At 38.4% G+C, this 14772-nt stretch overlaps 1 protein-coding gene and 1 long non-coding RNA gene across 2 annotated transcripts; one reads left to right on the forward strand and one right to left on the reverse strand.

Moving 5' to 3' along the window:
• Positions 1–234: 234 nt before the first annotated feature.
• Positions 235–2074, reverse strand: LOC104427238 (protein ACCELERATED CELL DEATH 6). Its single transcript, XM_039305059.1, has 4 exons — positions 1993–2074; positions 1662–1850; positions 801–1293; positions 235–646 (listed from the first exon to the last, which is right to left on the reverse strand). Exons 1-4 carry the CDS (start codon positions 2072–2074, stop codon positions 235–237), a joined length of 1176 nt encoding a protein of 391 aa, XP_039160993.1.
• Positions 2075–9753: 7679 nt separating this feature from the next.
• Positions 9754–12458, forward strand: LOC120289330. The gene is made up of 4 exons (XR_005547254.1): positions 9754–10194; positions 11228–11312; positions 11390–11425; positions 12447–12458. It is a non-coding gene; the product is annotated as an uncharacterized LOC120289330 (long non-coding RNA).
• Positions 12459–14772: the final 2314 nt, after the last annotated feature.

A 14772-nucleotide genomic window follows, 5' to 3' on the forward strand; every position in this document is an offset into this window, starting at 1 on the left:
TTGCTGGAAAAACTTAGAGAACGAAAAGCTGGCTCCAAATCTATAACTCAAGCTGGAAAAGTAGCCAGTGGATCTTGACTAATCATCTGACCTCCGATCCTGGTTTTTCATAGCTCGATAGTAAATGAAAAATAGAAGCTTAGCAGGTGGGGAGCGTGGGAATATAAAGGCTGCTAAAACCAGTACGCACATCGCGAGGTAAGCGCATGTCATGTACACAACAACGCTCATGAGTCATATAAGTTTGCTCACCGCTACCGTTACGGCTGCACAAAATGCCACCATCATGAAGACGAGAGCCAACAACAATAGTAGCCCTGCAGAGAGGTAAGCTTCTTCTGCTAGTTTGGAATCATTGCTGTGACCCCAGGAGAGGCCTACGGCCGCAAGGATGGAGCTGTACATAGCTGACTTGTCGGTAATTACGAAAACCTGAAACACTCGGTTGTGCAGCATGGTTGCTGTTCCTGGGTGTTGATCACTGGAAGCATTATATCCTCCTGGCAAGGTGAAGCCGGCAGTGAACGTGACTGTGGCCACCAGTGTGGCCACGAGCAATAGTGTCAACCTGGTCCTTGATCCATTCGGCACGAGGTGACTTGCTTGCTCCAGAACTTTTTCATGGTAACAGAACGTTTGCATCTTCCTTTTGCCATGCACCAAGCTTTAACTAAAATTGCACGTGCTAGTAACTGCAAATGTCAAATTAGAGAATTAGTCATCAATCAAGTGCATAGTGATTCAGTTAACAATAAACACAACCTGCAGCCTATTACACTACCGGTGACTGATGCGATGACCAGCTTTGGGGATTCAGGGCCACATCCAGGGCGGTCATTTTGTTATTGTTCAGAAGCTTGACGTCACTTCTTTTGTTCCTCACCAAAGAGAGCATGACTTGGCAATGGTTGTTCATCGATGCCAAATGAAGTGGTGTGTTTCCATCGACATCTTTTGAATTGACCAGCTTCTCGATGATGGGCTCGCTGCATTCCTTGAGTATGTGGTGGACCGCATTGTTCTTCTGACCCTTTCTGTTTTTCATCTCTGCCACGTTGGGCCACATTTTCATTAACTCGTGGATTATGTCAATGCTACCACCTTCGCAAGCGATGTGGATCAAGTAGTAACCGTTTTTTTCAGTTTGAAGGGCGAGATAACTGCACTTACTCAGCAGGAGCTGTACTGCCTCAACATTTCCAACGGATGTAGCAGGGTGCAGTGGCGTCGCCCTATCTTCTCCTTTCACGTGAAGCAACGTTGAAAGCCTATCTATATTTTCTTTCAATATACCTGATATTATAGGCCACAGCATTTTTTTAGATTGGGTGCAATTTATTTGTTAAATAACTGTTGCTGTTTGCTCCTGCAGAGTTATTTGCCTTATTGACCAACAGCTATTATCAAGTTTTCTCCAAATTGGAAGAATATGAATTTTTAAAAGAGTAAAAAGCAGTGCAATTTGCTTATCTCTATGCATTTATGGACTAGAACTCTACATAAAAGAATCCATTACCCGACTTCCCCTTCTCAAGTGCGGCCAAAACTGGTGACATGCCGTGTTTTAACCGCGTAAGGTTCCTCTCGAGCGGAGGCTAACAAGAGAAGCTGAAGAATCTCTCAGTGCCCGGTTTCGGCTGCCAAATACAGTGGGGATTTACCATCCTTGTTCTTCCAGTACATAATGTCCAAGTCTGTTCTCAGGAAAATCAGCATTCTTGTCGCATTTAACCTTTCATTTCGAATGGCCTCATGGAGCGGAGTATCCTCCAAGGAGTTTTTCTGGGTCACGAGGTCATGGAAATGAGAGAGAATTAGATTCATGACGTCTTCTTTCCCAGAGCTTGCTGCTGCATGAAGCAATGGTTGAAGATTAGTGACAAAGGCAGTTTCCTCGACTGAGAAACCGCTTCTAATGCATCCATGAATTTATCACATCCTCAGTTTTTGTGGCTTCATATAGGTCAGGATCCATTATTTTGTTCAGATCACCATCTCCGAGCTGTTGGTTATTTGGAGTCGACACGTATCTCGTCTTCAAAGCTTCAAGCCTAGCTTTTGGCGTCGCCCTCATGCTTACCACGTAATCCTCTCGGGCTGCTGGAGTTTTTTTCTTTTTTTAAATAAATTTTGTATCACTTCCCGCCTTATGTAATGAGAATGCAAAGGAAGAGAGCACTCGCCCTTATAAAGGTCAAGTGTTCTCATGATCCCAACACCCAGAGAGACTCACCTCGGCCAACGTCATTGACTTTTGACCCAACAGTCAATTAGTGATAGGCTCAAGAAGTTTTTGGAATCTTTGTCCAATCAATCTGTTAATTACCCTGTCCAAAAATAGTGGGACTCCCACTGTTCAATGAACACAAGTTTCAACATAAATCCTATACTATGAATGATTCTGTCCATACAAGTCTATTTAGTGTTCTTTTGATCAACTCGAAGAATATCACTGACTCACCTCAAATAATCTCGACCCATCAGAAAAAGGAGCTTAACCCTAAATTGACTCCAATGCAACATAAAATAAACATGAAAGTGAAAAAAAAAAAAACTAAATCAAGGCTGCAGTTGCTATAAAAGAAACATAAATTTTTAATTGAATTTTAATAAAAAAATGAATTTTCTCATGTGAAATTAGATCTTACTTGGGAGGGGAACAACAGTTGGAAACGACTTCTAATACCCCATTGGTTGTGGTGTGCTATTCTCTGAAGATATATCGAACCCACAATATGGCATATGAAATCCTTCAAAATATATATAATGATAGATAGATTGGCAAAGATATTTTAGCTATCTAAAATAGTTCAGGCCTTTGTTTGGTCTTAATACAAGTAATCCCCTCAATATCTCAGATTCTGTTATTGGTTCTCCAAGTTGCACTTGATAGAATAACAAAGGGCAAAAAAGAATTTTCGCTTCATTGACATTAATTTCTGAAAAAATGACAAACATTACGCTTGACCATTGTGTTGAAAGCAAATCTACTCTCTCTAGGATGCTTATCTGGCCTGATCTTTGTAGTAATGAACAAATTACTATTAGACAGAAGCAACTGCCAAACAAACAAAAAAAGTGGCCACGTGACTCATTTAAGTATTTTTTTTTTTCTTTTTATTACAGATTTTTATTAGATATGCATAGGATGTCAACATCTAAATTTTGGAGTCCTGGTCATCCATTTATTGTATAGAAAATTAGGGATTAATTTTTAACCCCTAAAAATAAATAGAATTAAAATTACATAGCATATAATTTTAGTTGCATTTATTTATTTATTTATCACTTTTGCATTTGATTGGCGATAGATGAGCTTTAATTTTATGAGTTGGCGATTCGATATTTTCAGAGAAGATTCGTATTATTCTTTCAATTTTTGGTAAATCCTTTATATATTCACGTGATATATACATTGAGTGATATATGTCGCAATGAGTGATATATGTCGCAAAAGATTGGAAGTTTAAGGATGAAATATCAAGAGGGAATATTGCACGTGGGGCATGTATTGAGTGATGTATTCTTCGTCTCAAAACAAGAAAGATTACATGGGGGATTTCGTGCGTGAGCCAAAAAGGAAACACAAATTTTTTCCTGAGCTCGAGCCCTTTCTCTGTAAAAGGGACTCATTACACGACAAAGAGGAGGGAGGGTCACAATTGTGAGAGAGTAAATTTGTTCATGAGAAAGGAGACGATTTTAATGTGTGCAAGAGAGGATTTTCATTGCGTGGAGAGGGAAAGTGAAAAGAAGGGGCTGAGACCTTCACTTCCCTATCTACTTCTTCACAGGTGCATCACGGGTGCAATAGATACAGAGGACGCGCTGACAAGAAGACCAGCTCTTGCCACGTCTCTTGTCATGCATGTCCTCCTTGGTTTTTGATTCCCGGTGAGCGCAGTAAATTCTCGAACCAATCGAAGCCCATCAATTTTTCGAAGATTTCCCGACGTTCGTCTCCAGTTTTGTTGCTGCGCTGACCACCGTTTGGAACGCCCTTCGCTATCGCGACCTCCGTTCGCTGCTGTTACTCCTTCGACGACCAGCAGCCTCGTGACAAGCTGCAATTTCCCAAGGATGAGTTGTTTTAATCTGCACACGTGACGCAGCAAGCTGGACCCGACGTCCTTGCTTTCTCCAAGTTTCACCCAGCCAGCCGATTTGCTTCTTGATCCGACAACCAGACGAGATCCATGCTGCTGCCTTAACGCCGGCAAACCTGTTGCGCCTCGACGAAGTAGCTGCTCAAACCGAGAGCTCCACCACGACGGTCCCTGCTTCATTGAAAGCTTTCTATTTTTGCAGGTTTACCGAAGGTTATCATTGTTCCCGAGCGACCACAAGCAGCCACCTTTAGTGAGTCGAGACGCTGGTCGAGAACCATGAACTACCACTAAGTAATCCGTCGTAGTTCACCACGAACCACTGCCGCTTGGCACCGCCTTGTCACTGTTGCCACTCACTGTCGAGGAGCCAATTGCGATCCCAGTCCGATCACGCATAGTCCAAATTTTGAAGCCGATATTTGGATTAGGTCAAAATTTTGTCTAATTTGATTTTCAAATATTCTGTTTTCTTATTTAAAATGTGTGTTAATCAAATATGTGCTAATCAATGTGAGAATACTAATGACCAGTAAGATTTCTCTTTTACCGTTATCACATGATGGATTGATGTATTCAAATACAAACAGAGTAAAAATGAAGGGTTGGATGGATTGATGTATTCAAGCTTTGAATAATATGATTACTCTAAATGCGATTTCACACGTCCAGATTGGAATTTTTAACAAAAAAAAGAAAAAAAAAAATAGCGTGTGAAATAGAAGTTAAAGTGCGAGTGTCGTAAAGTTTGCTAAAAGCAATACACAGTTAAAAGCAAATGTCATCCCCCAAGCGGTTACGAGTAACAACTAAATAAAACCTATTTTGATACATAACGCAGACCAAATATGATCGGTAGACATGAAAGTCCCTACCGATTTCTACTGATTGGCCGCTTCAATCTCATGTTTTGTTTTTCCTTTTAGGCCAGAGAATGGCCACTTTCCTTCAATGATCAATCTCACATTGATCGTTGGGCCACTTTCAGTGTTTTCCCCTCCCCTTTGGTTTGTTATTTTCCAAAACATAGAGGGACAAGGAGTCCACTAGTGCGCGATTTGGTGCTTTGAAGGCAACGAGTGGAGATTTTGGCCTGAATTTCAAAAACATTTTACCCTGCTAAGAAGTAATTTAATACTTTGAACTAACACTAACATTGATAGTAAGAAAACTTATGAGTTTTTGTTATAGACCTGCCTTTTACTGACTTTGTCGTACTGCACGCAAGCTAACAATGCGAATGGAGTATAAAGATAAAATAAAGTTTGATTTTTATGAAATAAATAAAATAAATGTCATCTAGATCATATGCATTGCATAAACGCATCGTGGGTCTCATAAAATGCATGTCGGTAATGCTCGTCATTCAGTAAATCACATGTTTTAGGTTCAATAATTCAATAATCGCATAATGTAGATGGATTTCATTAAACACCACATCTCATGCATTACATGCATTGCATATAGTTTAATTATCATAAAGGAAAACCCAAAAAGAATTAATTAGAATTGTAATCGCATTTAGAAATCATATCTAGGTCATGCATACATTGTTTAGTCTTTATCTAACATTTTGTAAAGCACTTGATGTATACTAAGATAATGGAGTTTTGCTTTTTGATTTGTTTAGCACATTGAGGTTCTCTCATTCCTTTGGGCAATTTATTTATCACTTTGATTTATTAGGCGTCATATTATTAATTGTGCACCCACATGATCACCCATTGCATATTAGTGGATTAGGTTTAAAATTGTTCAAGACTAGCTAAATATCTTTGGAAACAAATAGAATAGGTACCCAAAAAGTGTTAGGTTTATTTAGCATAAGTTCCTATATTCATGAATCTCTAGTTCGTAGAAGTAAAGTGTTCTCCTGTAATTTATCGGGGTTCTTAATAGGCCCATAATAGATTAGTAGCTACTTTTAAATAAATTGAATTACATGTTTAAATTGATTAAAATGAAACCCAAAGTTGTGATTAGTATGGCTTAGAAGAGTCTGTGCTAAGTTTTTGAGTTAGTAATCCATTAGCTTTCCTTTTTGGTGGTACACCTAGAGGAAAGTCGCGATACATGCTATCTAGTGATAATTTTACTTATGACTCTTTTTCTTAATATTCAAGATTTGAATAATTTTATGAAATGTTATTACCTAGTTTTCCAACTTCATCTTCTAAGGCTTTGATGAATATGTCAAAGTCACCCTTTTCTGCAACGATATGCATTTGGCATGGGATTCATACTCTTATCTTTTACGTTCAGATTGCAGTTGGCTAGTACTCGTCTAAGAAGAAATTATTCTAATCTTTCAAACTAGACGACATGATCCGCCACTGGTCTTTATACATCCATTACTCTCGGCGGGATTGCCCCCACTTAAAGCAAATGACTTTAACTAGATGTAGTCTGTATTTGCCACAGAGAACTTTATCTTGGATTTTTACTTGTCCAATAAATAGAGATTCCATCATAATGATTGCTTTAGTTTAAGAGGAAGAATAAAACACCATAATTAAGTGGTGTTTACACGCCAACATCGATGGTTTACATTGATATTTGCTAGTTAGTATGAGGACACTGTTGACTAGCAAGATCTTTCTTTTACTATTATTACATGATTAATTCAATATATGAAGGATTGGATGGATTTCTAACTAACTTGACACCCGATGTCCGTGTTCTGGCCTTATAAGAATCATCCATATGTGGATCATTTGTGAAATCCATCCAATTATCACCCCTTGTTGGAGTTGAGGGGGTTGTCTAGTTATAATTTTACTTGTGACTTCTTTCCGTAATATACAAGATTTGAATAATTTTATGAAATGTTCTTACCTCGTTTGCTAGATTGGTCTTTACACAGCTTCGATGAATTTCTCATGGTCTCCTTTTTCTATTGCAATATGCATTCAATACATGCGTGTTCAAATAGTAGTTGGCTTGGATTCAATCTAAGAAATAATGTTCAAAATTTCTTATACCAGATTGCATTATCTGTCATAGGTATTTATATATCCATTAACCCCGATTGCCCCGACTTGAAGCAAATGACTCAATAAGATGTAGTATGTATTAGACTACACACAGAGATTTTCTCTATATGTTGGTCTTTTAAAGTTCAAGGTGCAGAATATGTGAATATTATCCTGAATTTTTACTTGTCGATAGAAAGAATTCCAGCATAATGATTGCTTGAGGTTAAGAGAAAGAATAAAACGCCCTAATTACGTATTGTTTTCACGCCAACTTCGATGCTTTACATAGATATTTGCTAGTTAATGTAAGGATACTATTGACCAGTAAGATCTCTCTTTTACCGTTATTACATGAATGATTGATGAATTTAAATATGAATAAATAAAAATGAAAGATTGGATTAGATTTTCTACTAACTTGAGACTGGATGTCCTTGTTCCGGCCTTATAAGAACCATGTGTGAAATCCATTCGATCATTGGCCCTTGTTAGAGGAGTGGAGGGAGTTATCTAGTTATAATTTTTACACGCAATTCTTTTCCCTTAATATTCAAGTTTTAAATAATTTTATGAAATATTATTGCCTAGTTTTCTAGATTCATCTTAATTTGTCGAAGTCACTTTTTTCTGCGGTGATATGCATTTAGCTCACACTCTTATCTTTCGTGCATTCAGGTTATAGATGGCTCAAATTCGATCTTATAAATAATGCTTCTGATATCTTAAACTGGATTGCATTATTTGCCACAAGTATTTATACATCCATTACACTCGATTGGAATTGCCCCTACTTGAAGCAAATGACTTTAATAAAATGTAGTTTGTATTTGCCTACACATAGAAAAAATTTCTCTATATGTTGGTCTCTTCAAATTCAAGGCATGGAATTTGTGAACTTTATCTTGGCGATTGCTTGAGATTAAGAGGAAGGATAAAACACCCTAATTAAGTAGTATTTACATGCTAGCTTCGATGCTTTACATAGATATTTGCTAGTCAGTGTAAGGATGCTATTGACCAACGAGACTGATTTGATGAATTTAAATATGAACAAAATAAAATGAAGGATTGGATAGATTTCCTACCAACTTAATACCGATGTCCTTGTTCGGCCTTATAAGAACCATCTTTAGGTGGACCATTCGTGTTATCCATTCAATCATCGGCCCTTGTTAGAGGAGTAGAGGGGGTTATGTAGTTATAATTTTACTTGGGACTTTTTCCCTTAATATACAAGATTTGAATAATTTTATGAAATGTTCTTATCTAGTTTTCTAGATTCATCTTCCATGGCTTCGATGAATTTGTCTCAGTCACCTTTTTTTTGTGGTGATATGCATTCACCATAGGATCCATACTCTTATGTTTTAGTGTTCAAATAGCAATTGTCTCGAATTCAATCTAAGAAATAATGTTTCTGATCTCTTACATTGGACTGCATTATCTGTCATAGATATTTATATATCCATAACCCTTCGATTGGAATTGCCCTCATTTGAAGTAAATGACTTTAATCAAATGTAGTCTGTATTCACTTACACACAAAGATTTTCTTTATATGTTGGTCTTTTAATGTTCAAGATGCGGAATATGTGAACTTTATTCTTGATTTTTACCTATCCAATAGAAAGAAATTATGAAATAATAATTGCTTGAGGTTAAGAGAGAATAAAGCACCCTAATTTAGTAGCATTTATACAACAACTTTGATGCTTTACATAGATATTTGCTTGCTAATATAAGGACACTATTGACCAGCAACATCTCTCTTTTACCGTTATTATACGAATGATTGATGAATTTAAATAGGAATAAATGAAAATAAAGGATTGGATTTTCTACTAACTTGACACGCGATATCCTTGTTCCAGCCTTATAAGGACCATGCATGTGATCTATCCAATCATTGGCCCCTGCTAGAGAAGTGGATGGGGTTATCTAGTTATAATTTCTATGTGTGACTTTTTCCCTTAATATTCAAGCTTTAAATAAATTTATGAAATGTTATTACCTAGTTTTCTAGATTCAACTTCCATAGCTTGGATGAATTTGTCTAAGTCACATCTTTCTGCGGCGATTTGCATTTAGCACGACATTCGTCACTTATCTTTTGCGCATTCAGATCGCAGATGGCTTGGATTCGGTCAAAGAAAGGATGCTTCTTATCTCTTAAACCAAATTGCATTATCTGCCACAACTATTTATACATCACTTGAAGCAAATGACTTTAATCAGATATAGTCTGCATTTATCTATACACGCAGAAATATATTCTCCATAAGTTGGTCTCTTTCAAGTTCAAGGTTCGGAAAATGTGAACTTTATCCTGAATTTTTACTTTAAAAGGAGATTCTAGCTTAACAATTTGCTTGAGGTTAAAAGGAAGAATAAAGCACCCAATTAATGTTTACATGCCAACTTTGGTGCTTTACATAGATATTTGCTAGTCAATGTGAGGACAATATTGACCAGCAAGATCTCTTTTTTATCGTTATTACATGGTTGATTGATAAATTCAAATAAGAACAAATAAAAATGAAGAATTGAATGAATTTTCTACTAACTCGACATGCGATGTCCTTGTTTTGGCCTTATGAGGAGCATACGTGTAATCCATCCCCTGTTAGAGGAGTGGAAGGTAGGGGTGTCAGAGAAACCCGACCCGACCCGACCCGAACACGACCCGAACACGAAACAAGTATTATACTTGTTTTGGGTCTTGATATTGTTTAAGAGACAAATATAAAACAAGCAAACAATATGTGTTTAGGGTCGGGTAGGGTGGAAACATTGTTTCGACCCGAAACACAATAACCCCCAAACCCAAATAAGCAAAGAAACATAAACACTAAACAGTAAACACGTATGTTTCTCGGCTCAGCCTTCTTCTCCGACGTTGCTCACGACTGTCGGAACCCTAGCCGCCGCCTAATCAGTCAATCGTTGCCGTCCGTCGACGCGCCTCCGCCTCGCCGTCGCCGTCGCCACCCCTCGTCTCAACGCCGGAACCCTAGCCGCCGCCGAATCTGTCGATCTTTGCCGGCGACGCCGAGGAGGAGGACGAGTCGGCTCTCGACCCCGAGCTCCGATACAGCTTCCAGTGGAATTTCAAGGTTCGCTTCTCCCCTGTAGTCCTCGATTACGCTCTATATAGGTTTGATCCGCTGCTTCTTGATTTCTGGGTTTTCGATTTTGTTTTGTTTCTGCGAGATGTCTGGTTTTCATGTCGAGCGAGTGCGGTAGTTCTTGTTCTGCCGAAATTTATAGCTAAAATGATTGATGGGTCTCTCTGCGTCGTCTTCTTTAGCTTTGGATGATTTCGGGAAATGGGGTGAGTAGTCTGGTGGAGTTGGATTTAGGAAGCTGAACAAGAATCGGAGAGTTGCCGTCGGATTTGTGTAATTGGTGTTTGCCAAGAAAGAAGAGATTCGGCAGCTTGACTTCCGAGAGAGCAGACAGCTTGACTTCCGAGAGAGAAAAGATTCTCTCTCGAAGTCAAGCTGAACTTGGATAAATGATAGGGCTTTCGGACTAATGTGCGTATGAGAAAAATTAGGCGCATCGTCGTCTGCTCTCCATGTTCTCTCACGCGGGCTTATGTTTCTTAGATTTCATCTTGATGTACACTACTTGTTGTTTCAATATAAACAAGGGCATTTCTCATTACATTGTGAGGTGCGTAGTTTAGTTTTAAATTGCCTGGTGCTTTGTTCTGTTCATCCAAGTTTTTGCTCTGTCTTCATGATGGCCACTTCCGCAACAGCTTAAAGAGACAACGTGTGCGTTTAACTCTGTAAAACCAATTGAAGAGCATTTATCCATCCACAAGAATTTTCTGAACCAGGACTTTCAGTTTCTGCTTTAGTTTGGAAGAATTGTTGTTTGCTCTGTGTTCCCAAGGGTTTCATAGTTTATCATCCCTGTTTTTACGGGGTAGGAGTCCATTGCATTAGGAGTCAATTAGTTCGGTCCATCGTTCATCCGAGTTTATAGTAAGAGGATGTATGTTGATCAGATTTACTTTGTTTGGAAGAACAGAATGTTAACTAGGCCTCCTCCTCATGGGTCGAAGGAGATCGACTATTAGTTTTGTCCTCCCTTTTGGCATGTTTGGTACATTGAAAACAGATATGTTTTCTTTTCCAGGTTCAAAGTGATCATTTCGAGGAGTTTTTCGCCTGAATTAGACAAACATGGTTATGAAGCTTTATACAAGAAAAAAACGATCGAGGTTATTCATGGACTTCTCCTTTTATGTTGTCTTAGGTTTCACGTCATTTTATTTATTTATATATCCATTGTCTGCAGGTTTATGGTGGGAATATCAATACAATAGATGGCTGTGTTAAAGGCTTCAATGTGTCTATGCAGGTTGAATTTATCAAAGCAGCACTGAGTCCTTGTGAAGCATTGGTTCCAAGCACCGAGAAGAAAGCTGCTTTAAATCGATTAGTCAAGCTAAACAGAAATATGGGGACTTTTCTTCATGTCACCATTACATATGCAGCCTCAAATTTTCGAGCTTTTTAAAGGATTTAACAAACCCCAGAAAAAAAAAAAACAAAAAAACAAAAAAACCAAAAAAAAAACCAGCGACCCGACCCGACCCGAACCGACCCGAAACACATTAAACCATCTAATGTGTTTCGGGTCGGGTCGGGTAACAACAAGACCCGACCCGACCCGACCCATTGACACCCCTAGTGGAAGGGGTTATCTAGTTATCATTTAACTTTTGACTTTTTCCTTAATATAAAAGATTGAAATAATTTTATGAAATGTTCTTACCTAGTTTTCTAGATTGATCTTCCAAGGTTTTGATAAATTTGTCGTAGTCACCTTTGTCTGCAGCGATATGCATTTAGCATAGGATCCATATTCTTATCTTTTATGCGTTCAAATAGTAGTTGGCTTGGATCCCATCTAAGAAACAAAGTTTCTAATCTCTTATACCGGACTACATTATCTGTCATAGGTGTTTTTACATCTAGTACCCTTTGACTAGAATTGCTCCCTCTTCAAGCTAATGACTTTAATGAGATGCAGTCTATATTTACCTACACACACAGATTTTCTCGATATATTAGTCTTTTGAAGTTTTTTTTTTTTGGTTGAAAGTCTTTTAAGGTTCAAGGTGCAGAATATGTGAACTTTATCCTGGATTTTTACTTGTCCAATAAAAAGAGATTCTGGCATAACGATTGCTTAGGGCAATTAGAAAGCTATTATTAGATAGTTTGTTTTGTGACATTCTAAGTTTCATGAAGAAGTGAAATAACTTGTGCAACAACATAAAAATAAAGAGATTTGGATTCTCTTGATTTAGGGGATAATTGTCGTTAGTAAAGTTATGCTAGGACCAAAGGCTACATTTGTTTCATGAAAAACAACTTCCAAGAAAGAAGATTTTTGAATTTTCTAGCGTTTGGTTCATAAAAAAAAAACTATGAGAGAACAAGATGTGATATAAAACAATAGTGTTTACTGTTGGAACTCAAATGTAACATTATACAATCGAGCATAAAGTTGATATTGTCTAGCGAACACCAGAGATTTTGTAGCCGCTATAGCATTCCCTATGCTATTGATGTTGTTGTCTGAGCTGTAATGAGATGGTTGCTAGGCTTGAATTGATTGTTTTGGATGTAGTGTAGCCTTGGTAAGTGGACAGTGATTCTGATATGTTGGCCAATAAAAAATTTTCCATTCAAATTATTTTGCAAAATGAGTGAAAAATTGTGACCTTATCTTATACTTTACGTGGTGGTCCTATGGAAAAGGGAAAAGTAAGGAAAAAAAAAAGGAAAAATAGACAAAAATAGAAAATTGTTTGTGACCACCTTTTGGGAAAAAGAAAAAGTAGGGAAAAAAAAAGAGAGATGACAGAAAATTATGGCTTTATGTTATTTCTATATGGCCGCCTTTGGAAAAATAGAGGAAAAAGAGAGAAGATGACACATGAAATGGAAGGATAATAATGGGGTCTGCCACTTGCGGTGAATTATAAGTCCCGTTATTGTTATGGATGTAGTGTAGCCTTGGTAAGTGGACGGTGATTCTGATATGTTGGCCGATGAAAAATTTTCATTAAAAGATTATTTTGCACAATGAGTGGAAAATTGTGACCTTATCTTATGCTTTATGTGGTGGTCCTATGAAAAGGGAAAAGTAAGAAAAACAAGGAAAGAGAGACAAAAATAGAAAATTGTTTGTGATTGCCTTTTGGAAAAAGAAAAGTAAGGAAAATAGGAAAAGGATAGATGACAGAAAATTATGGCTTTATGTTACATCTATATGGCCACCTTTGGAAAAAAGAGGAAAAAGTAAGGAAAAGAGGAGAAAAAGAGAAGATGACACATGAAATGCAAGGACAATAACGGGGTCTGCCACTTGCGGTGAATTATAAGCCCCGTGCTGTCCCAAACATTAGCTATATAGATAAGGGCTTCTCTTGGTAGATTTTTTTATATCTTTTTTTGGTTTAATTTAAACATCGTGCAAATGATCCTCTTGGGACCCAAAACTTCAATAAGGTTGGGCCCATGTGATGGGCTGTCGGATTCGGCCTATTCAAGAAAATAAATTGGGCCTGGATTAGGGCATTGAGGCCTGGGCCAAACCTGGCCTGCACTCCAAAATGAGGCTGAGAAAATGGAGTCATTCGATGCGGTGGACACCGGCCGGAGCACACCCCCGCAACCCCGTCCGGTAGGCCCACTAGCCGAGCCCTTTCCACAACGATGCCTTCATCGGGCTACAACCTTGCCTTCACCCCCTCCAAGTGACTTCTCCGCCAACGCTCCCCACTCTGTCCATTGCGGAGGGCGACATCTTCGGGGTTGGGCCCCTACCCTTGTCCTAACTTCATGCGGGGTACTTGTCGCCGAACCGAGATTTGTTGGTTGATATATTCAACAATTACCATGTAAGGCCAGCGCTAATACATTCAACACTATATAATCAAACAGAATAGGAAGCCGCACTTATTCACGGATCGACTAGATTTATAATTTTGAGTTTAGTGTAATTTCGGGTAGGAACTCTATGGTTTTTATTCATATCCGTTGATTTCCATTTGTATCGGTTTAGCAGTTAAAGTTCGTAATAAATCAAGAAGGATTTGGTTTCTTATCTGCTTTGGACATTTCTGTGGGAGTTTAATTTCATTGCTATTGTTTTCTAAAAGCATTATATGATCTTGCTGCTTAGATAGAGATTGCATTTGTAGTACCCGGTGACAATAGTTGCACTTTTTCCATGAATTTAGTAGAGACTAAAACCACAACCACTTCCCAAATGCAGTCGAAATGCCATAAACCTCTAGGAAAAGGAGGAGGCGGAGATGCACAATCATATCATTGCGATGAAGCCGAAGAGTTCGAATGAGCTTTCCATGAGAAATGAAGCTCAACTGAAGAAGAAAGTATAGGCTGACGTGGCTTTTTTGAGGTCCAATCACAAAATACCACATTTCGATGACGTGGAATAAATAAATAAAATTAAAAATCTCACTCTCTTGTTTTTTTCGCTCTTCTACGCTGTCCCCAGACATCCGTAGTCATCGTCCTCCGATCTCCAGATCTCCGCAAGCGCCGGCGACTCCGTCAGTGGCCAAAGACCTCAGATTTCCACCGTGAGCTCCGATGACTCCCGCCGGCGGCCATGGAGCCTGGATTTCTTGGTTTCCTTCG

Source organism: Eucalyptus grandis, chromosome 11 (genome assembly GCF_016545825.1).
Source record: "Eucalyptus grandis isolate ANBG69807.140 chromosome 11, ASM1654582v1, whole genome shotgun sequence".
Lineage (NCBI taxonomy): Eukaryota > Viridiplantae > Streptophyta > Magnoliopsida > Myrtales > Myrtaceae > Eucalyptus > Eucalyptus grandis.